The sequence below is a fragment of the Cinclus cinclus genome, chromosome 25 (genome assembly GCF_963662255.1).
Source record: "Cinclus cinclus chromosome 25, bCinCin1.1, whole genome shotgun sequence".
Classification (NCBI taxonomy): domain Eukaryota; kingdom Metazoa; phylum Chordata; class Aves; order Passeriformes; family Cinclidae; genus Cinclus; species Cinclus cinclus.
Window position 1 is genome coordinate 5494969 of NC_085070.1, and position 22306 is coordinate 5517274.

The following is a 22306-nucleotide window of genomic DNA, read 5'->3' on the forward strand; positions in this document are numbered from 1 at the left end:
CCCACCTGCCTGTCTCAGCCAGAGCTGGGCCTGAGCATCCTGTGACCAGACCGCTGCCTCCCACCTGGAGTAGGCACTGGGGACATGCCCCAAGTGGGACAGCCATGGGATGGTGTGGCAGGGATGTCAGGGGCGGGGCAGAGGTGACTGCTGCAGTTCCTTGGTGTCTGTGGGGATGTTGGGTATGTCTGGCAGTGCCCTGGGGCTCCCTTTTGTGGTATGAGGTGCCTGGGGGCACGGGGGTGGCAGTGCCAGCCGGGTCCTGCTGTCCCAGACTCTCTGGGAAGGCTGGCAGGTGGCAGGAGTCATGGCCACACCGTGACCATGGGTCCCCTCTGTGTCCCAGGATCTCCAGGGGAGGCGGGAGCTGCTGGGTGGGAGCTGCTGGGTGGGAGCTGCTGGGTGCTCTGTGCTGTACAGGGCCTCTAGAAGCTGATCCCTGGGTTCTTCCCTTGCAGCCGATCCCTCCAGGACAACTTGCTGAGCCCCAGCCTCCAGCATGTCCCAACTCTCCTCCACCCTGAAGCGATACGTGGACTCCTCCCGCTACGCCGAGACCACCTACAGCAAAGTGCCCAGCGGCTACAGCTCCTACAGCTCCTATGGCTCCACCCTGTCCACCACCTACGCGGACAGCGACAAAATCGGCTTCAAAGCCAGCTACCTGCCCTCTCCCCGCTACCACCACGCTGGGGGGCTGTCCCCCACCAGCGGCTATGACAGTAGCCGGCTGTACCCCGAGCCCAGCATCCGCCTGAGCCCCTCGTACATCCGCACGCAGCCACGGCCGCCCGGCACCGGGCTGAGCGGAGGTGCCTGCTACACCTTCAGTGGCACCTCCAGCAGCCCCACGGGCTACCTGCCCTCCGCAGCGCCCCTCAGCCGCCACAAATCCATCAGCCACTCGGACCTGGCGCGGGAGTTCTCGGGGCTGCACACCTCAGACAGCACCTACCTGCCCGCGGCCGGTGCGCTCAGCGCCCGCGGCAACCTGCAGGGTCTCTACCAGGCTGCCACTCACTCTGAGTATGTCCGTGGCTACCTGGAGAGCTACGGGAGGAAAAGCCACCATGCCACCTTCTCCACCGGCCACCTCAGCCCCTCTCAGGCCACTCTGCCACCCTCAGGCACCCGCTGTGCCAGCCAGCCCTGCGAGGGGAGCGATGACCAGTGCGACGTGTCCGCCCAGGACCCCACGGTACGTGGTGCTGGTTGGTGTAGGGGACAGAGCTGTGCTGGGGGGGGATGTGGGCCATGCTTGTGGTGAGCTGAGGAGCCCGAGGCACCTACACTCTCCCTGGGAACCTGAGTGTGCTGCTCCGTGCCTCAGTTTCTGCGTGTGACCCTCCAAGACGTCCTTGCTGGCACAGCAGTCACGGCTGGAGCTGCTGAGACAGCCATGTGCGGGCAGGCAGGTGTCCTCGGAGGGGCTGTGCTCACAGGGGATGCTCCCTGAGGAGGCAGGATCAGCCTGTGCCCAGGATTGTGCCCAAGATTGTGCCCGCTGCACCTTCTGCATGCATGTGACAGCAGGTGATGGCTCCGACCCCATGTGGGGCTGACGAGGGTTTCCTGCTACCTCATCCCAGATAGGGAAGGTGACATGATCAGGCTGGGCACTCATCCTGCTGGGACAGCTGGTTTGTCTGGTGCTGGCTCTGCCACAGTGACTCGATGCCCAGCTGCCAGTCCATTTTCTGGTGTGCAGCCATGCCAGTTTCCTAGCACCATCCACTGCTGCCAGTTTGGGGCCCTGTGCCCCAGCCTGTGTGGCAGCAGGGGTTTCCCCATGGCAGAGCTGCTCTGGGCAGCACCACACGTGTTGGCAGGTACTCAGTGCCCCAAGTCCCCATCAGTGCTGCAGCATCCCCAGAGCCCCAGCCGAGGACAGGAGCAGGCACCGCACGCGCAGCCCATGCAGGGGAGCAGCCTGGTAATTTTCCACTCGGGTTTCTTTCCAAGATCTGGCCGGGCTCTGCCTGCATTGTCTCCCGCTGTCTTTCCAGTCACCCTCCTTTCACCCATGGTCTGACCTGCCCTTTGCTTCCCTGCGTCTCTGTCCCACTGTCATCACCGAACCCCGAGGAGAATTGCAGTCCTGCTTGCAGGGGAGCAGAAAAGAATCCCCCAGCAGTTTTTCCCTTTGAAGGCAGTGCCCCCATATCCCTCCCTGTGCCCCTTCCCCAGTGTCTTCCCCCACAGAACCACCTTCAGCGGTGCCATGCCGTGGTGTGGGACGCCCTGTGCCCACCTGCCTCATGCCTGGCCCCAAGTCCCGGGGTGAGGGAGTGGGCTGGGGAGTCAGGGGAGTGGAGGATCAGTGCTGTGGAAGGGAATTCCTGCCTCCCCCACCCAACGCCAGGCCCTGGTGGGGGGGACCAAGGGGGGCATCCTTGGTGCTGCCACCAGCTCTTACAAAAGCTCAAACTGCCACTGCAGGGTCCCCAACCCATGTGCCCACACACTGCTGTGGTGGGGTGCCAGCCTGCTCCCATGGGATGCCTGTGGGGCAGCAGGGGCTGTGCAAGTCCCAAACCACAGCACTATGGTCTGCATGTGATCACAGCCCGGGCTGATGTGTGGCAAAGGTGGCACATGGGACAGACAACCATGCCAGGGCAGGCAGGGTCAGTGACACTGGCTTAGATTTCCTTGGTGCTTTGATGGGCACAGCTGCTATTTTCCACTGCTGCGGCTTATTCCCTCCCTTTACCAAGCTGGGAAGCAAATGTCCCAGTCGTGAACCAGACTTGAGTGCCTGTGGTCGTGCCAGGTGCCGGAAACAAGCGCAGGTTGCAGCCCTTTAGCTGCCATCGGTTCTGCCCCATTGCCCAGCCCCGAGGGCAGTGTCACAGCACCCGCTCCTGACGCAGCCAGGCAACAGCGGGGCTGACCCCATGCCTCCTCCCTTCCTTTTTTCCACTGCCACCTCCTGCCTCTGCGCCACAGAAACCACCATCCAGAGTGGTTTGCAGCCAGGAGTGAGGGTGTCTCCAAGTGTCCCTACTCTCACCATCACTTCGTGCCTCAGTTTACCACCCCGTGGGCAAAGGGAGCTGTGTGAAGGTGTGGTTTCAGCCTGTGGAGCTGCAGAGCCGTGCTGGCTCTCAGGAAGGGCAGTCTGGTGCGGGGCAGGACAGGAGCTGTGCCGGCCCATTAACCACTCTGGGTGTACATAGGGTCAGAAGGCCAGGGCCACCCACAAAACTGCCAGCAGCTCTCCGCAGTCCCATCCTGAGCAGCTGACGTCCCTGGCCCACAGCCAGTGCTGGCTGGCCCTGCCTGCCACCGCGGTGCCAACCGGGCCTGTGGCAACCTCTGCCCGCGGCAGAAGGTCACCGCCGCAGAGGGGCCAGCTGAGGGCAGGCACCTGGCTCTGGGTGATGCCGTCCCACCCGGTGGGGTGTCTGCCATCCCTGTCTTCTCTCCCCCGCTCCAGCCTCACCCTCAGAGCCTGCGTGCCGCTCTCTGGCTGGAGGGCAATTCGGTCCTTGGCCCGAGGTGCTCGATGTCACCAGGGCACGAGGTTCAACACGGGATGTGGCTGAACCGCCCTCTTGCCATGGAACCGGCTGGGCCAGCACGGTGCATCCCCACGGGGAGAGCTGCCCCAACTCCCTGCACAGTGCTCGGGGCTGGCAGTGCACCAGTGCCCACCCTGTGCCCGTGGTACCCACCCGCGCTGCCGGGCAGGGTGGAAGTAGCTCCAGATTTTGGGGGGCTGTGCCTCTGGGCATGGCAGTGCAGCCAGGCAGGCTGCAGGATGGCAGTGGGGCGTGTGCCCGGGCGTGCACACCGTGTTCCCGTGTGTGTACGCCGTACACAGCGCGGGGTGTGTACATGTACACACATGTGAGCACGCGCAGGCCCCGATTACGACAGGCCTCCTGTTGTGATGCAAAAAGAAACCTGGCGCTGCAGATGAATAATGCTGCAAGATGCCTCCTCAGATATTTTTGCTGGTGCCAAAAATAGTCTCCTTCCCTCCCTCCCTCTCATCCCCAGCCAGCCCCTCCACTGGCTGTGCCCAGCTCCACTCCACAGGGAGGCTGCATCTGCAGCCATCAGAATTCAGCAGCCCCTGCCTCTGGACTGGGGGTGTTTTGGGGGCTCCAGAGGAGGTAAAAGAGGCTCTGCTTAGAGCCCTGTCGGTGAGGTTGGAGGCTGTGGCTTTGTCAGAGCAGCCCAACCGCACTCCCTGCCCTGGTTGCCTGTGGAAATTTCCCTGAGCAGGCAGAGGAACACCTGGGCAAGCACAGCAGGCGCAGGGCTCCGGCTCGTCCTGCCGCGGTCAGAAGGGTGAAGCAGCGGGAGACGCAGGACAGCCGGGCTCCCTGCCAGTCTCCGCATCTGCCCTTGCTGCAGGAGAAGAGCTGGAGCCCAGCCCGTGCCATGCCTCAGTTTACCGAGGGGAGACACCAGGTGGGGTCTTTGCTCCAAGTAGGAATTGCGGGGAGTTTTTCCCCAGGGCAAGGCGCTGAAACATCCTCTGAGCTCAGCGCTAATGCATCCCCCAAAGAGGGGGCTTCCCCAAAATGTTACTGCCTGGGAACCTGGCACTGGCACTGCAGGAAAGGCACGTGCCCGGGAGCCCCACAACCCTGTCTGGCAGCCCGCAGCCCCTCTCTGGGTACAGGCACCCCTCTGCACCCACATTCTGTGGGACTGTCCCACTTTTACCAAGGCAATTTTGGCGAATAACCCCCAGCGGGGCGCCCCGCTCCCCGTCCAGTGCCTGTCCGGAGCACAGCGTGCCGGGGGCCGGACAGCCGGTGCCAGCAGCGAGGCACACCGAGCTGGGAGCACGGGAGAGCACCGGGGGGAGCAGGCGCTCCTCCGGCTGCCGCCTCTCCCCGATTGCCCGTCGCCCCCGCGGTGCCGGTTTTGGGGTCCAGGAGGGCTGGGAGCCCCTCTGAGAGAGATGCCGAGGGAGCATCTCCGCATCCCCCCGGAGTTCCGGAGCGCGTCCCCCGGGCAGAGCCGCCCCTCGCGGGCCCCCCTGGCTCCCGGCGCGCTGTACCACGCGGTGCGCGGGGGCTGGCCGTCACCGAGCCGTCACCGAGCCGTCACCGAGCCCGGCTGCCGCCTCTCCACCCATTTGATGTCAGAGCCGCTCAGGTGCCGTCAGCCCCGCCGCCGGCACCGGCTCCGGCCCCGCACGCCCAGCACGGGGGGCTCCGCTCCTGACCCCGCACCCCCGGCTGTAGTCAGCCCTGGGCGAGGACAGCCCGGCCGGTGTCCCCTGGCAGTCCGCTGCCCTCGGCTGCTCCCCGCCGTCCTGCGGTGCCCGCCGGGGCCACCATGAGGGATTCCTACACGGTAACGCTGCCCGAGGAGCCCCCCGCGCTCCCCGACCTTCACAAGGACCTGCGGCCCCGCACCTCTATGCCAGGTTCCCTGCTGGTCTCCACATTCGTCGGGCTCGTCCTCAACAAGACCAAGGTAGGAGATGCCCGCGGCCCCCATCCCCCGGCTTGGGGGTAGAGAAGGGGGCACCACCCCCTGCCCTCCTTGGGGAGTGTGCAGTGCCCTGTGCCATCCCCCGTGCCCGAGGAAGGGGTGCCTGCGGGTGGGTGCCCTCCCGGCTGCCCGTGGGGACAGCGTGTCCCGGTGTCCCACAGGATGGCAGGGAGCAGGTGAACTGCACGTGTCAGGACACCTGGGTTCCTCACCCAGCCCTGCCCTTGCGGTGACCTTGGCCAAGTCCCCGTGTCCCACCACAAGGAAGGGTCTGCTGGTCACACCGAGCCCCTTGGCAGTGTCGTCGGAGTGAACTTGGCTGTCCCCAGAGCCACAGCGCCGGGACAGAGCTCTCCTGCAGGGATGGCAGAGCAAGGGGCAAGGAGGGCAGGGTCTGGGCACTTATATAAGTCTGGCTGCTCTGGTTCTCCTGCTGCCCCAGCAGGCTCCTGGCACGCGGACTGGGATGGGGCAGGAGGGTCAGGATCTTGTCGCTTGTCCCCATCGCCTGTCCCTTGTCCCCTCCTGCGGTGCAGCCTCAGGGAGTCCCCAGCCGTGCCGCGTGAGCCAGCTCTCCTTCATCGCCTCTGAGCATGTCGTGTCCTAGATAAAGCCCTGTACAGGAGAGGGGGATTAGCTGGAGTTGAGTCACCCAGGGGAGGGAAATCCAGAGGGGGAAATAACACCTCGGTGCACACAGGGCTTGTGTTATGCTAGGGGAGCACCTGACACCCCCTCCTCAGCTCCAGCCGTCCCCTGGGGTTGTTCCAGGCTCTGGGAGGACAGCCTGGGACCTGGCTGTGGGGGAATGCAGGATCTGTGGGGAGCTTTGTGCAGGACTGGCCGGTCCCTCCTGGCACACGGCAGGAGCTGCCCAACCAGGACAACTGGACAAGCACGTCCTGGCGGGGATGGCTGGGGCACACTGAGGCAGCTCTCAGAGGCTGCTGCTCACCCCTGGCACCATGACCTTCCCTGGGGCAGTGGTGGGGACACGAGCAGGGCCTTGGAGTTCAGATCCTCCAAGGGATGGATGGATGTAGGTTGTTGGGACGCAGGCCCACCTCTCCGGTACCATCTGCTCAGGGACCAGAGCCAGGCCAGCTCCTCTAGCCATGGCGTGGCACTGACCTGTCACATCCTGTGCCCAACTGAGCCTGCCCCCAGCCCAAGAAGGCATCGGGGACTTGCTGGCACTTTAGGACAGCAACCCCCCAGCACTGTCGGCCATGGGCAGCCACATCTGGGAGCACCCCTGCGCTCTGGGCACTGCGGGGCAGCCGACGGCACAGAGGGCAGACGGTCAGTCCAGCAGAGCCACGTGTGCCCACACAGGGTGGCCAGGTCCCCGCTGGTCCCTGCCGCGGTGGGTGATGCCTGCGCCGTCGCTAAGGAGCACGTGTAACTGGATCTGGGTTATTTTGGGCTGCTGTCAGGGCTGGGTGCTCAGCACCTCCCACACACACACACCAGCTGCTGCTATTTCGGAGATTCTGGGCCCCCTCCCCTCCTCTCACCTCCTCTCCTCCTCCTCAAGCCTGAGGTGGGCAGCTGGGGCGTTTGCCTAAGGATCCTTAAATCCTGGGGGAGTACCATCAGCAGTCTGTCCCTGCAGGCCCTGTCAGACCCCCAGCCTGCTCCAGGGAGGTTCATCCTGCTGCTCCCTTGTGCAGGGCTGGGAGCAGGACCCCTGGGCTCCCACCAATGCCCGCCATCAGCATCCTGTCCTGCACAATGGGAGAGGGCTGGTGGCACCCCTAAACCCCTCTACGCTCTCAAAGAGCAAAGAGTGATGATGCTTCCCAGCCCCAGTGTCCAGCTGCCCATGCCCACCTTTGCTTTTCCCAGCTCTGGGAGCACCTGGAGCACCTGGAATTGTCACCCCATGGCACAGATGCAGCATAGCCAGGGCAGTGAGTGGATGGGAAGGACCACTGGGCACAAAATCCTGTTCCCTGAGCTGGCTGTCACAGGGCTGGGCTTGCACTTTCCCAGGTGGACTTTATCCTGCAAAACAGCTGTGCCAAAGTCTGGGCTGCGCTTGTGCAGGGTGTCCTGGAGGGGATGGACACCTGGAGCGAGCCAGACAGGCAGTGACAGGGGACTGTGCTCCCTCTGCAGCGTGGGGCAGGCACAGGGCATTTCTATGCCCCAGTGTCCCAGGGGAGGCAGCCTGGGCTGCTGGCCTGATCTGCAATCCAGGCCATGGGCAAAAGTGTTGCCAGGCAGGGAGAACTTTGAGCCCTGTGCGTTGTCCTGGGCGAGCAGGATGGGGCAGGCCAGCCATAGTTTGTCACCAGAGAGCTGCTGGGTGCTGGCTCTGCCCATGATGTCACAGCGGGATGATGCCTCTGAGGGTCTCGCACCTTGATGCACCTGAGGGTCTGCTCCACGGGCAGGTCTGTGGCACCATGGCCTCGCTGGGCTGCCCACAGGTATGGCCAGCCTGCCACCCTCCAAGCCCCGTTCCCTCTCTCTGCAGAGCTCCAAGGCCGTGCAGGGGCTGACCGGCCTGAGGAACCTCGGCAACACGGTGAGTGTGTCCCCATGCCTCTGGCTCAGCCCGGGTACATCTGTGGGGCAGGGGGAGCCCTATCCCTTCACCTCGCCCCCAGCACCCACACCCTCACCCTGGCAGATCCCTGCACCCCTGTCCCCACGGTGCTGCCTGAGCAAGAGCATCCCCTGCTCCTCAGGGCTTCATCCCCATCCTGTGCCTGCCCGGCCCAGGTGTCCCCCTGCCACGGCCTGCCTCCCTCTGCTTCCCGTTGCCATGGTTTTCTCTTCTGCCTCCCCCAGTGCTTCATGAACTCCATCCTGCAGTGCCTGAGCAACACCAAGGAGCTGCGGGATTACTGCCTGCAGAACCAGTACCTGCGGGACCTCAACAACAACAGCCGCATGCGCACGGCGCTCATGTCAGGTAACTGCCCATCCCCGGCCCCTGGTGGCTGCGGGGGCTTCCGTGCAGCAATTCCTGCAGCACATCCCCACAGAAAATCCCCACATCCTGCAGGACTCCCACTCAGAGCTTGATGCTCCTCCTTGGGCTGCCCCGCCAGTGAAGGGTCAGGTCATGAGAGCCCAGAGTGTGGCCCTGAGCTGTCCCCTTGGGGACATGGCCGTGCCCTCTCTGCTGCTGACCTGCCTCTCTACCTGCAGAGTTTGCAAAGCTGATTCAGCTGCTCTGGACCTCATCCCCCAATGAGAGCGTGAGCCCCTCCGAGTTCAAGACGCAGATCCAGAGATACGCCCCACGCTTTGTCGGCTACAAGTAAGGGGGGTGGGCGCAGAGTGGTGGGGGGAGCTGAGCCCCCTGCAGCCTCTCACTGGCCATGCCTCGTGTCTTGCAGCCAGCAGGATGCCCAGGAATTCCTGCGGTTCCTGCTGGACGGGCTGCACAGCGAGGTGAACCGTGTGCTGGTGCGACCCCGGGCCAGCACCGACACCCTGGATCACCTCCCGTAAGTGCTGGCACTGCGCAAACCCCAGAAGAGTTCACTGCCCGCAAGGCCAGCCCAAGGGCAGTGACCACATGGGTTCCTCTGGACTGGATGGCGGGGCTGGTGTCCTCCAGGCCATGCTAAGTGCCCTGCTGTGTCCCCATCCTTGCAGTGACGACGAGAAGAGCCGGCAGATGTGGAGGAGGTACCAGGAGAGGGAGGACAGCCGCATCAGCGGTGAGCAGGGCTGGGGGAAGGGAGGACAGGGCTGGGCTGGGAGCAGAGTGGGGGACCAGAGATCTCACCCTGCTCTGTCCCACCCCACCAGACCTCTTTGTTGGGCAGCTGAAGAGTTCTCTGACCTGCAGTGAGTGCGGGTACTGCTCCACAGCCTTCGACCCCTTCTGGGACCTGTCCCTGCCCATCCCCAAGGTGAGGGAGCCCCAGTGATCCCTGTCCCACACTCCCTGTCCCACACTCCCTGTCCCTAACCATCACTCTGCTCCCACAGAAAGGCTACGGGGAGGTGACGCTCATGGATTGCCTCCGGCTCTTCACCAAAGAGGATGTGCTGGATGGGGATGAGAAACCGGTACGGGGCAGGGGGCTCCCCGGGGCAGGCTGGGCCCCTTCCCCTCTGTGCCTGTGTTGCCAGGACCGTGGGCAGTGCCCTCACCCTCCTGCTTGTGCTGTTTGCCTCCCGCAGACGTGTTGTCGCTGCAAAGCCAGGACGAGGTGCACAAAAAAATTCAGCATCCAGAAGTTCCCCAAGATCCTGGTGCTTCGTATCCTTCAGGCGGAGGGATGGGGACAGGGGCTGTTGTGGAGGGGAGAGATGGGTTACTGCAGGCTCCCCTTTGTCCCTTTGGTTCCTTGATGTGACCCTCCAGACCTGAAGCGCTTTTCTGAGGCCAGGATACGAAGCAGCAAACTCACCACCTTTGTCAACTTCCCGCTGAAGGACCTGGACCTCCGGGAATTGGCCTCACAGAACTGCAGTGAGTCCCAGCCCCTGCATGCCTCTAATCCCAGCCTTGAGCTCCCGGTGCCTCCTGGGCTCCTCGTGTCCCCAGCTGCTGGGGGGCAGAGGTGTGAGGGGTGGGAGGCACAGAATGCAGGCTTCTGGAGCTGCTGGCATGGTGGGGGACTCTGAGCTGGCACTTAGTGGGGCAGCAGAGCTGAGCAGCACCCCTGCTCCCCACAGACCACGCCGTTTACAACCTCTACGCCATCTCCAACCACTCGGGCACCACCATGGGGGGACACTACACAGCCTACTGCAAGAGCCCCGTGTCCAGCGAGTGGCACAGCTTCAACGACTCCCGGTGAGTCTGGGGTGGGAACCTCGAGCAGGCATCCCCTGCTCCAGGGCCTCCCGTCCCCGCTGCTCAGAGCTCTCCTCTTCCCCTCTCTGCAGCGTCACCCCGATGTCCTCGAGCCACGTGCGCAGCAGTGATGCCTACCTGCTCTTCTACGAGCTGGCCAGCCCGTCCTCCCGCATGTAGCCAGCCCTGCCTCCCTGGGGACCCCTGTGCCACCCCTCAGAGCTGGCTCCGCTGGGGTTTGGGCATTCGTCCCCCCCAGAGCAAGAGGGAGGCGAAGAGGAGACACCCCCGAGGTGGCTGCAGAGGGAGGCTGGGGACAGCCAGGAGCAGAGCCTGGGCAAGGACAGCCCAGCTCCGAACTGAGGAGGGACTCGTGACAGGACAGGGCTCAGGCAGCTCAGGCAGCTCAGGCTGGCATTTGGTTTTCACCTGGGGGTTTTAGTTTCTTTTTTTTTTTTCTTTTCTTTTCCTTTTTTTTTTTTTTTTTTTTTTTTTGGTGTGTAATAAAAATCGTGAGCGAGGGACTCTACAGGAATGGGGCCACCTGTCCCATTGGCTCAACCAGAACTTTTGCTCCCCTGGGACAGCGCCCAGAGCTGGGGACCCAGGAGAGCCTCACACATCCCTCCTGGCCTCTTGTCACTCCTGTATCTGCTTGGCCATCCCAGAGGATTTGTGAACTGCTCCCGACCTCCTCCCGGCACTTCCAAACCTCCTGGCAAAGGACTCCAGCCCTCCGGTGGCCTCCATGCCCATCTCAGGCAGCACATCCCCTGCAGCTGCCCCACACACACTCCTCAAAGCAGCCTGAGCCCAGGCCCAGACTCACGGACAGGAGGGAGGAAAATACTTTGTGGAATTTATATGTATTTATAGTGGACTTCGCTTCAACCTGGAGCCCCCCGCCGCCTCCTGCCTCTCCAGGGACTTGTGCCGGGGGCTGCTCCGGGTAGATTTTTACCTGCCTCCTCATACGACGGTGCCTTAAACCACTTAGGGGAGCGGGGGGCCGTGGGGGTCGCACAGGAACCTGTGCGGGTGAGGGAGGGGAGGACAGTGGCTTTCCGGGACCATCTGCAATCGGGGCTTTTTTTTTTTCTCCCTGTGATCAGGAGGCCCCCTGGGTGCCCGGGGACCCGCCTTGCTGCTCTGTCCTCCAGCTAGCAAATGCCAGTGGCCTTTTTAGCCTTTAATTTATTCTCCTCCCCGTCCTGCCTTGCCTGAGGTGCATCGGGAGGAGACACGGGCACCATCCCAGCCCTCGAGGCAGCTCCATCCAACCCACACCCGGCCGGCTTCGCCTTCGCTGCCCTGCGGGCACGGGTCGAGCGCTGGCACCAGCATCCTGCCCAGCCTGGGGCATCCCAGCGGGGCTCAGGGGGGACAGGGTGGGAAAGGGGGGCTGCCCGCGGCAGGGGCTGGGCTGGGGCAGCGATGCTGCTTGGCAGGTGGCTTGTTTACTGTGTAAGCAAGACGGGTGGGAAGTGTCTCATACAAGGGAGACTCGTGCAGGAATAAATTTAAGCTTGAACAGGGCGTTGGGTGCCTGTGTTTTGTCTCTGGGTGGTCTGGCAGAGGGTGGGGAGCTGCCACCGGTGGGCACCCAGGAGCACCCATGGACCAGGACCACTCGGGGCTCACTTGGAGCAAGGGAGCTGTGGGTGCAGGTGGCCGAAGGAGCCTTTCCAGCCGCAACGGAGCTCCCACACTCTTCCCTCAAAAGCCCTGAACAATGGTCCCTTTCTCCCCTGCTTAGGGACGGAGACGGGCATTAAGGGGCAGCGGGAATGCGGGTGGCAGGACCCAGGCACCCAGCGAGGGCAGGAGGGACACGTTCATCCCGGGGTCCCCAAAACAGCCCCTTGAGTGCTGCCCTGAGCGCTGAGGAGCCCGGAGGCAGCTGGAAACCCAAGGTCCCGTGTGGGGACACCCCAGCAGGGTCCCAGCACGATGGACAAGAGCACTCATTCCCCTTTAAGACGCTGGTTCTCCGTGCCAGAGCCTGACCTCGGCATCCTCAGCTGAGCTGGATTAACGGGGCGAGGGGGAAGGGGCCTGCACAGGGGACTGGGGCTGCTGCCTCCCGGGGCTCCCCGCACTCCCGGCACGGCGGGCATGGCCCTCGGGTGGGTTCTGGTGCTGGGCTGCCCCGTGTAGAGCTGGCACTGCCACCACCCCCGCCCCGCAGCGGCGAGCAGGGGTCCCCACGCCACCCCGGGACCCATGGGGGCAGCTGGGGAGGAGCGGGTGGTGGGGCTGGGGGGCACAGGGCACTGGGCAGGATTTTAGCCAGGCTGCGCCGGGAGCCGCCTGCTGCCATGAAAGACTTCACCGAAATCACGCTTTGCCCCGAGGCTCTGGACGGCAGCAAGGTAGGGCAGGGGGTGTGGGTGCTGCTGGTGGTCCCCACGGGTCCCTAGGGTACCACCCTCGCTCGCTGTCCCACAGACCGAGTTCTGCAACCCCGTTTTTGAGGGCGAGGAGCCCCGGGCGGCACCGAGCGTGGAGCCGGACAAGGATGGGACCGGCCCCGCACCACGCCGGCACGGCCTCGGTACCAGCCTGGGGGTTTGTACACACCCCCCTGTCCGTGGGGCTGCAGGAGCGGGGTGGTGGGCTCTGGGGCACCTTGGGGACACACTGGCGCCCTGCGGGGACGTGCCCAGCGAGGGCTGAGCCAGCCGTGCAGGGATTGTGAGAGTACGGCTTAGCAGCACCCCGGCTCTGCCCTCTGTCCTCGCCCCCAGGCCAGCAGCTCTGGGGACAGGTGGGCTGGAGGTTCCGCGCCGACTGCAAGTTCACCTGGCTCTGCGTGGCTCTGATGAGCACCATCCTGCTCTTCCTCATCGCCCTCCTGCTCGGTATCATCATCCACCGTGAGTGCCGAGCTGGGAGGTGGCTGTGGCTGGGGTGGGGGGCCCAGACCAGGCTCAGGGTGGGAGAGGGGAACCCAGAGGACATCCCGGGCTCTGCCCGCTCTGGGGAGAGGGTGACCCCCTGCACGGGAGCAAGGGGTATTTCCATGTCCGTGGGATGGGGCAGTATCCCTGTCCCTGGGAGAGCTGGGAATCCCCTGGGAGCTGCACACCTGTGGGTAAGGTGGGGGCACAGGGCTGGGTGGGCTTCCTGATCCCTTTCCCTGCATCGCCGCCATCCCTCCCCGCTGGGGCTGAGAAGTCTCTGCTCTTCCCCGGGCACAGAGCTGACGTCCCCACATCCATCCGGAGCCCCGGCCACGGCCCTGCCCGCCCGCGGTACCGTCACCACCACCACCACAACACCCATCCGAAGGGACCGCCCGGCCCCCAAAACAGCTGCCAGCCCAACCGAGGGCTGGTTGCCCACGGCCCGCACAGCCGCACCGGGTAAGTCCTGAGTGGGGCAGTGTTTTGGGATGAGGGTACCCTGCTCCAGCTCATGCCCACACTGTTGCCTCGTTCAGCCTGCGGAGGGACCCTGCAGGGCCCCGAGGGCTCCTTCAGTTCCCCCAATTACCCCGGCCCCTACCCCCCAAATGCCCTCTGCATCTGGCGCATCGAGGTGGGCGCCGGCCTCGCCATCCAGCTGCGGATGGAGACGTTCAGCGTGGAGGGCACGGCCTCCTGCCTCTTCGACCGCGTGGAGCTCTACGAAGAGCCAGGCACCGGCGGCACAGCCCCTGCCCCAGCTCGGGGGAGCCCGACCAGGTAGGGCTCCTCACACCTGAGGAGCGTGGCCGTGCAGCGGGGAGGGGGCAGCGAGCCATGCCAGCCCTTGCTGTGCCCCCAGGTTTTGTGGCAACGTGCCCCCCCCGACCTTCAACACCGACTCCAATCGCTTGCGGGTCACCTTCGTGTCCGACAGCAGCGTGGGTGCCCAGGGCTTCAGCGCCCGCTACCGCGCCGTGACCCCCGCCGAGAGTGAGTCCCCCGGGCCAGGGCACTACCAGGGTCCCTCAGGGCTGGCAGGCAGTGGGGACAGCCAGCAGGGAGGGGAGGTTCCCCTCTGGAACCCCCACCCTCCAGCTTGGGTGTCTGGCTGCACGCAGAGAGCTGTGCCTGGGACGAGCACCTGTGTGACCAGGGGCTCTGCCTCCAGCTGGGGTTTGTGTGTGACGGCTTCCACGACTGCACGGACAGGAGCGACGAGGCCAACTGCAGCCTGAAACACAAAGGTGGGCGCGGCAGACCCCCACGTGCAGCCCCCACGGCACCCGGGGATGGGCGGGAAGTGTGGAGACGGAGGAAAAGGAGAGGGACGGGGTAAATGTGCGTGTGTCTGTGTGTCCCTGCAGAGTGTGGGGGGCCGCTGACCGCCTTGGAGGGGCACTTGTCCACCCCGAACCACCCGCAGCCATACCCGCACCAGCAGGTGAGAGAAGGGGTCCTGTGGGAGCACGGTGAGGGTGAGGGTGGGCAGGGAGGAAGGCAACCCCCACCCCGGGGGGAGCTAGGGGTGCCCCTGCCCAGCTTCACGGCTGTCGCCGGCTGCCCCCCCGCCCCGCAGCTGTGCCTCTGGCAGATCTCGGTGCCCCTGGGCCACGTCATCGACCTGCACTTCCACAACTTCAGCCTGGAGTCGCACGAGGACTGCAGCTTCGACTTCGTGGAGGTGCACGACAGCGCGGGCACGGGGACCGCCAGCCTCATGGGCAGGTACCCGGCACCCCCAGGCCTGCTGCGCCACCCTGGTGACACGGGGGCCATGGCTCACCTGGGGAAACTGAGGCACGGCGCTGGCCGGTGGGGAGGAGCCACCAGAAGGCAGGGTTTGGGGAGATGCTGGTCACCCTCCTGACCCCTTCCCTTGTCCCATGACCTGGCAGGTTCTGTGGCCACCAGCTGCCACCCACCCTGACCTCCTCACGGCACGTCATGACCGTCCTCTTCGTGGCGGACGAGGGAGTTGCAGATGATGGGTTCTTTGCCACCTACCAAGCCCGCAATGCCACGGAGAGTAGGTAGCCAAGAGAGAGAGGGCACAGACTGCCCAGGGTGGGTTGTGCCACCTCCATCCCAGGATAAAAACCCGGGAAAACAGTTCTTGTTCCACAGCTGACCCTTCTTGGAGCAAGAGGCTCCCAGGCTCCCTGCACGCCTGATTTACCATAACCTTATAGCCATAAGGATGTGACCTGGAAGGTCTCACCTGCACAGAGGCATGATCCATGACCTGAGGGCTGCCCCAAGAGAGCCTAGGGAATTTGGGATCTCCGTAAGCTGGATCTGCCAGATCCCCTGGCCAGTGACCAAGGAGAGCAGACAGGGGTGGTCAGCCTGGGACCATCCCCTGCCCCCTCCCGTTCCAGAGACCTGCAGTCCCGCAGAGTTTTCCTGTGGCAATGGCGAGTGCCGGGCGCTGGAGTCTGTGTGTGACGGCTGGCACGACTGCCCCGATGGCACTGACGAGCTGAACTGCACCGGGGTGTCCTACCCGGCCTTTGGTCAGTGCTACCCCTGGGTGCCCCCCCTGAGCCCAGCTGGCCCCGGGGCACACGCTGGCACAGCCGGTGGGCAGCACTGCCGCTGGCACAAGTGAATCCCCTCTCCCTTTGGCAGGGTCTCTCTGCGAGCCCGTGGAAGTGGAGATGTGCCTGGGGCTGGGCTACAACGCCACCTCCTTCCCCAACATCTGGCTGGCCATCCCGGACCAGGAGGGAGCCGCTGAGGTGCTGCAGGACTACCAGGTGAGCTGGCCGGGGGCTGCCCGGGGGGCTGCCCTCAGCCTACCCTGCCGGGCTCACGCCACTGTCCCTGCTGTCCCGCAGACGCTGATGGAGCTGGCGTGTTACCAGCACCTCCGCCTGCTCATCTGCAGCCTCTTCGTGCCCAAGTGCACCCCGGACGGGGGGGTGCTGCAGCCCTGCCGGGCCGTGTGCCTGGCAGCAGAGCTGCGCTGCCAGCAGTCCCTCGGCCTCCTCGGTATCCTCTGGCCCATCAACTGCAACATCCTACCTGACTCCAATGACCCCGTAGAGTGCTTCCAACCCTGAGCCGGCAAGAGGAGAGCAGCAGAGGCTGAAGCCACCCTCCCCACCTGAAATGTCCCTCCTGTGCTCTTCCTATTGTAAAGACCCAGCTGTTGGGGTGGCTCCTTGCCTGCCCTGGGGTCAGCCCCTCTGCTCAGTGCTTGGCTTTGGTGCCTGGATGCCACAGGCTTGCCCACAGCTCCATTTCCCTAGAGAGCAGGTGACATATCCCACAGGGAAAGGCTTGTGCTGGAGAGGCTGCGCCGGGGCACGAGGGAAGGGCCTGATGTTCCCCAAACAGAGCAAGGCAGGGCAGAGGTGAGAAGGCTGCAGGCACAAGAGCCCAGGGCTGCCTGCGTCCCACAGCCAGCAGAATAAACAGTGAGAGCAGCTGACAAACACAATGGAGCAGGTGACTCCTTTGGGGTCTGTGTGCGGGTGCTGCCAGATCCTAGGGGAAAAGAGGAATGGGTGGAGGGAGGGAAGCCAGAGATGGGGTGGGGGATCTGAGCAGGGATGGAGGGGCACAGGGGGGAGACTGCAAGGGAGAGTGGGCAGCTGGCTGTGCCCTCACTGGCCTGGGGGCTTGCAGCGTCCCAGGGAGATGGATGGCGGTCGGGGGGGTCCAGTTGGTGGCCCCATGGTGCAGGGAAGGGATCCTGCCCACCAAGAGCAGTGGCCCTGCTGGCTGAGCTGGCTGTGCTGGCTGAAGGCCACCCTGGTAGCCACAGGCCTGACAACACCCGTGGCCACAAACCAGTGTCCAGCTGGCCAAAAACAACAGTCCCTTCACACCTTGGGAGAGAGGAGACAGGCGCCTCCCTGCCACCACCCAGGCTGGCCATGGGTATCCAGGTCTGGAAGGAACATTTGGCAATGTCACTGGCTTCACTGCAGGCTCTGGCATGGGCAGGAGCGAGCCAGCAGTGCCACCGTGTTTCCCACTGCCCTGAGCGTGTAGGGAAATCCCAGCCTGGCTGGGGTCCCTGGGATCAGGACCCACTCGTGCCAGCACCGCTCTGCCCCCGCACCCAGCACGGCACTGCTGCTCTCACCCAGCTCAGGGGGTTTGAGCCCACCCAGCTCCTTCACTCCCTGCATGTCCCAGCTGCTACCAGGCACAGGGACACCCTCCAGCCACAGGCCCGCCCCGCTGGCCAGCGTGTGACCGTGTGGCCGTGTCCCTTGGACGCACTCGGCGCTGGAATGAGTTAAAGCCAAGCTGGGAGCGCCTCGAAAGCTCTGCCACGTGCTCCCGGTGCCCGGGGCCAGCTCTGCCTCCTGGCACGGGCACAGCTCTGCTCTGCCTGCGCTTCCACCTGCCCTGCACGCTCAGCCCAACGCGCTGGGACCGCCCAGATGGATCCTGAGGCTTCCCCTGGATGCTCCCAGGGCTGGCACTGCCAGGCACGGTGTGTTCTGCCATCCCCTTTGCCTCAACTCTGCTGCCGGTCAGGGCACCCGCACACCCTGAGAGCTCCCTCTTCTTTCTGCTGCACCATCTCTCTCTGCCTTGCTGTATTTCCCTTTCTCAGCCTTTATCTTGTTTCCTTGCCCTCTGGTGCCTGTTTCCCGTTTTCTTCCCCTCCATCCTGCTGCCCCGGTGCCCAGCCATGTCCAGCTGAGGTGATTCAACCCTCCTCCCCCTCGGCCGGGCTCTTTGCAGTGCTCTCCCTTCCCCCTGCTTACAGCACTTCCGACATCATGGGATTATTTTTCTTTTTCCCCTTGTCTTGTAGCTTTTGGCTCCCAAGGCCGTTGATTTCCTTTGGAGTTTGGGAGGAGAGACGTGGGGAGGAGGGGGGGGTGGAGAGGCTGCCTCTCTTAGGGCCTTCGTCAGAGCCAAGTGGCCAGGAAGAGCCTCAGCCCTGCCACAGCGGCGAGCAGCGAGGTCCCGGGACGGGAGCCGTGGGATCGCAGTGAGTGGGGACACCCAGCCGGGGGGAGCTGGGACTCCCTGGCTTCAAGGCTCCAGCGCCTGGGCGGAGGAGAGACACTTTTTCTCCTCCTTTTCCTCTTTGTTGTCGTCGCGAAGTGGGGAAGAGAGCAGCTTTTCTGGGTCAGGCCCACAGGGAAGGGGCCAGCGCTGGTCCTGGGGCTCAGCCGTCGTTGGGAAGGGCTGGGGGCAGCCCGGGCAGAGGGGTGGTCCCGGCAGCGGGGTGGTCCGGCACGGCCGGGGATGCTGCAGCCGCCGCCAGCCGTGCCCCGGGGAGCCGGCCGGGGGTGGAGCGGAGCCGCCGGCAGCCGGGATGCTGCCAAGGGCAGGGCCACGACACGGCCCCGCGTTCTCCGAGCTGCTGCCCCACCACGCAACCCCCACCAGAGGCAACAACCCCACCCCAGGCACGCTCACCAGCTGGCAGCCCTAAATCCCCCTGCCCGTTCCCCCATAGCTGGGTATGATGGGGCAGTGCCCACCCCAAAGAGCCCCCAGCCACACACACAAAGCCACTGCCACAGCCCCTGGCACTACATCCACACCCCACAGACGTCCTCAGCTGCCCCCGGGCTGCAGGATGATGTGATGGCACACGGGCCATGGGGATGCTGTGGCAGGTGCAGGCAGCACTGGGGCCTCGCTCCCTCGAGGGGAACAGCACAAAAGATAAAGGGAAAATGGGGGGGTGGGGGGTGGAGGATGTCCCCTGCTGAGCCCCTGTACTCCCTGCCAAGCACTCACAACCCTCTTCAGCATGCTCCTTAGAGCTGTGATCCTTCTCTGCCCCCTTCCAGTCCCTCCAGGACAAGATGAAGCAGCTCTTCCTGCTCTTCCTCCTCGGGCTCATCAGCAGGTCCTCGCAGATCGAAGACAACAAGATCCCTGGGCTGTGCTCAGGGCAGCCGGGTATCCCTGGGACCCCGGGCCTGCACGGGGGCCAGGGTTTGCCAGGCAGAGACGGACGAGATGGCCGGGATGGAGCCATGGGGATGCCAGGGGAGAAGGGCGAGATGGGCCCTCCTGGTAAGGAAGGAGAGATCCCGGCTGGGGAGGGGGATTCGTCACTCCCTGCCTGTGGGGAGCGCTCTCATGCCAGGGGGTGAGCCCTGCGCACTGGCACAAATTGCCAAGCTAAATGAATGCTGCAGAAGCGCCTCTGCCATGCCACCACCCCCACTTTGGCCCTGCCTGTAGTGCCCCTGTGTTCCTGCAAAAGGCAGCAGCTCCCTGGCATTGGTAAAGCTCCGTTTGTCCCCTATCCATGATGCCACCCCTCTCTTCCAGCCCGGCTTTAGGAGGGACCACCAAGAATTGCATCATCCCTGCCCTGGCTCCTGGGCTGGCCTTTTTCCCAGCCTGTGAGGGTTTGTCCAACGATTTGTTGATGTTGTGCTAAATTACACACCCAGCCCTATCCACTTGTGCTGCTTCCCCACGCAGTGCCCTGGCTGTGGCAGGGAATCCCTGCTGGAACTGGGAGTGGGCAGGAGGGGTGGAAGAGCTGTGATGATGACCTAGAGGTGACCCTGTCCCCTCCTGCCTGCCCCAGGAGTGCCCGGTCCCCGCGGGGAGGTGGGCAGCCCCGGCGTGGACGGGCTGCACGGTGAGAAAGGGGCTCAGGGCGAGTGCGCAGTGGCTCCCCGCTCCGCCTTCAGTGCCAAGCGCTCCGAGTCCCGCAGCCCTCCCCTGGCCGACCAGCCCATCCTCTTCGACGTGGTGCTCATCAACGAGCAGGGCCACTACGACCCGGCCACGGGCAAGTTCACCTGCGAGGTGCCCGGCCTCTATTACTTCGCCGTGCACGCCACCGTGTACCGCACCAGCCTGCAGTTCGACATCATGAAGAACGGCCACTCGATCGCCTCCTTCTTCCAGTACTACGGCAACTGGCCCAAGCCCACCTCGCTCTCGGGGGGCACCCTGGTCCGCTTGGAGCCCGAGGATGAGGTGTGGGTGCAGGTGGGCGTGGGGGACTACATCGGCTTCTACGCCAGCGTCAAGACGGACAGCACCTTCACCGGCTTCCTCGTCTACTCCTACTGGCAAAACTCCGCCGTGTTCGCCTGAGCCCCCCCTGGGCTGCGGGTGGGGCCGGGAATGGTGCCCCCTTCCCAGCCAGCGGTGGGGTGGGAGCCGGGGCAGCGGGACCCCTGCGCTGCTCGGGGCACGGACACGATCCCTCTGCCATCGAGGGGTGCCGGGGAGCTCCCCCGGAGCAGCGCTCTGTCAGAGCCCACGGTGCGCGGTCCCGGGGCAGGGCAAGCCGGACCGAGGGGCCAGGACCCCGTCCCGGGGGTCCTGTCCCATCCCTCCCCTCAATAAAGGGCTGCTCAGCTACGCGTGTGCCCCCTGCCTGTGCGCCCCTGCCCGTGCCGTGGGACCCCCGACGGCGGGGGGGGCTGCGCAGCCCCGCCTGGGGGGCCACGGTGTCGGGATGTCCCCGCAGGGCCAGCGAGAGCCACTAGATGGTGGCATCGGCATCCTTGAGCCGTGAGCGCAGCGCTGCGACAGCCCCCGGCACCTCCCCAGGGTTCGGGAGCGGGGCGGGAGCACCCCCGGGGTCCCCCCGAGCACCGAGTCTCGCCGGATGGGAGGGTCCCGATGCTGTCAGAGTCCCCCCGGAGGGAGCGGAGTGCCCGGGGGGAGCAGAGCCGGGGGTCCGGGGGGTTCGGGTCCGTCGGTCGCCGAACGGGGCTTGCGGAGCCCCCCCGTGCCCGCCCCCCGCCCCAGTGTGAGAGCGGTGACCCGCCGCTGGGAAAGGTCGCTATTTTTAGCGGGGGAATGAAGAGCTTCCTCATTCCTTTCCCAAAATAGGTCCCTGAGGGGACCAGCCGGGGAGGGGGCTCTTGGCCAGCGGCCGAACCTCTTAATGGGCTTGGGACGCTGCCCTGCCTGGCTGCAGGGTGCCAGCTGGGACCGGCTCCTCTCCTGGCCGTGCCAGCGAGACCTTACAGCGCTCCCCAGCCCAGGAACCCCGTACACAGCCACCCCTCCCCGGCCAGGGTCCCCCACTACCCCCCATCTGTGCCGGATGGATCCCCAGGACTTCAGCTGCGCCCACCGTGTCCCTGCTCACCTGGGAGCTGTGGCAGGCTGGCAGCGGCCGTGGGGACACCCGTGTGCCCGTGCCACCCCCAAAGGGAACCCCCACTCCGGGTTGCACATCACTGCAACCTACCTGGGCCGCTCCCAACCCGTGGGGACCTGTAAAGGTGCTGGGAGCAGGGGTGACACCTTTGAGGGGCAGAGGGGCTCTGCTGGAGCCACCCCCAAAGGCTCCTCAGCCAGCGCCGGGGTCGGGTTACAGCAGAAGCCTCTGTTTGGGTTGGAAATGGCTTTTTCTGTAAGCAGAGCTGCTCAAGGGGCAAACAATGCCGCAGAGCAGATCGATGGCTATTCTGGGAGGAGGAAAGGGAATTTTCTGGACGAGCTGTGTGGGGCCTGGGAGCATTCCCCCGTCCCAATGTGGGGGAACACGGTCAGCACAGGCAGCCACAGTGCTTGGCACAGCAGTTCCTGGGCTCTGCTTCCTTTGGAATGCTCTTGGTTGTGTGGACACTGTCTGGGATCAGGGGCACCCCCTGTGAGAATGTGAGGGTGTCTGCTGCTGCCTAGGGACGATGAGGAAGAGGGCAAGGAAAGGAAAAGGAAAAGAGAAGGAGAGCCACTCCAGCTCTTTTGATGCTGCTTTTGATGCGCTCTGCGAGCTTCCCCCCGAGTTAGGAGAACTTGGAGACCCTGTTCCAGCTGAGCCCACGTTAGGGAGGGGCCAGCAGCCAGGGCAAGAGAGAAGCCTATAAAACAGCCAGGCTGAGCCCACAGGTGCTGCAATACAGCTGACAGAGGCAGCAGTTGGGTTGCTTTGTTGTTTCTTTTGAGGTTTTTGTGGTTGCACTGTGGGCTTTTAGAAACAAAAATAAATGTCAGCACCTCTTTTCAGAGCAGCACTCATGTCCTTGGCACTCCAGGGTCCCCCGAGGAGGTCAGCAGGCACCAGAGATTAAGGGATCAGATGGATCATCTCTGAGACCCTACAGCTGCCCAGTGCTTATGGTGTCAGAGCGTGGAAATGGCCCCGGTGGTGAAAGGTGGCCTGGTGTCTCCTGGCAGCAGCAGGAGGGCTCCTGCTCCACCCAAAAGTTTGCTTGCCGCCCAGGTTCAGAGGCCTCATCACTGTTGAGGTGCAGGGAAC

At 64.5% G+C, this 22306-nt stretch overlaps 3 protein-coding genes across 4 annotated transcripts; all 3 read left to right on the top strand.

The window, feature by feature from the left end:
• The first annotated feature begins 499 nt into the window (after positions 1–499).
• USP2 (ubiquitin specific peptidase 2) lies at positions 500–10528 on the top strand. 2 transcript variants are annotated; one of them, XM_062508701.1, is made up of 12 exons: positions 500–1198; positions 7943–7993; positions 8260–8383; positions 8623–8734; positions 8814–8924; positions 9076–9140; positions 9232–9335; positions 9415–9495; positions 9610–9688; positions 9794–9901; positions 10108–10228; positions 10321–10528. In XM_062508701.1, exons 1-12 carry the CDS (start codon positions 500–502, stop codon positions 10406–10408), a joined length of 1743 nt encoding a protein of 580 aa, XP_062364685.1. In that variant the 3' UTR covers positions 10409–10528. The 2 variants fall into 2 exon arrangements, with proteins under 2 accessions (XP_062364685.1, XP_062364686.1); XM_062508702.1 differs by lacking the exon at positions 500–1198 and adding an exon at positions 5302–5442.
• A 2018-nt stretch (positions 10529–12546) lies between these two features.
• Positions 12547–16199, top strand: MFRP (membrane frizzled-related protein). The gene is made up of 13 exons (XM_062508784.1): positions 12547–12600; positions 12677–12782; positions 12976–13104; positions 13429–13593; positions 13671–13914; positions 13997–14127; positions 14256–14381; positions 14502–14578; positions 14714–14862; positions 15033–15163; positions 15516–15650; positions 15766–15893; positions 15975–16199. The coding sequence occupies exons 1-13, from the start codon at positions 12547–12549 to the stop codon at positions 16197–16199; spliced, it is 1800 nt and encodes a 599-aa protein (XP_062364768.1).
• A 2718-nt stretch (positions 16200–18917) lies between these two features.
• C1QTNF5 (C1q and TNF related 5) lies at positions 18918–20181 on the top strand. The gene is made up of 2 exons (XM_062508774.1): positions 18918–19137; positions 19664–20181. Exons 1-2 carry the CDS (start codon positions 18924–18926, stop codon positions 20179–20181), a joined length of 732 nt encoding a protein of 243 aa, XP_062364758.1. The 5' UTR covers positions 18918–18923.
• Positions 20182–22306: the final 2125 nt, after the last annotated feature.

Excerpts from the sequence above, each read along its gene's own strand:
- C1QTNF5 (XM_062508774.1), top strand. The coding sequence starts at position 18,924 with ATGAAGCAGCTCTTCCTGCTCTTCCTCCTCGGGCTCATCAGCAGGTCC. Across the intron at positions 19,138-19,663 it reads GGGCGAGATGGGCCCTCCTG|GAGTGCCCGGTCCCCGCGGG; the intron begins GTAAGGAAGGAG and ends TGCCTGCCCCAG.
- MFRP (XM_062508784.1), top strand. The coding sequence starts at position 12,547 with ATGAAAGACTTCACCGAAATCACGCTTTGCCCCGAGGCTCTGGACGGC. Across the intron at positions 12,601-12,676 it reads AGGCTCTGGACGGCAGCAAG|ACCGAGTTCTGCAACCCCGT; the intron begins GTAGGGCAGGGG and ends GCTGTCCCACAG. Across the intron at positions 14,863-15,032 it reads ACCGCCAGCCTCATGGGCAG|GTTCTGTGGCCACCAGCTGC; the intron begins GTACCCGGCACC and ends ATGACCTGGCAG.
- USP2 (XM_062508701.1), top strand. The coding sequence starts at position 500 with ATGTCCCAACTCTCCTCCACCCTGAAGCGATACGTGGACTCCTCCCGC. Across the intron at positions 7,994-8,259 it reads TGAGGAACCTCGGCAACACG|TGCTTCATGAACTCCATCCT; the intron begins GTGAGTGTGTCC and ends TGCCTCCCCCAG. Across the intron at positions 9,902-10,107 it reads ATTGGCCTCACAGAACTGCA|ACCACGCCGTTTACAACCTC; the intron begins GTGAGTCCCAGC and ends TGCTCCCCACAG.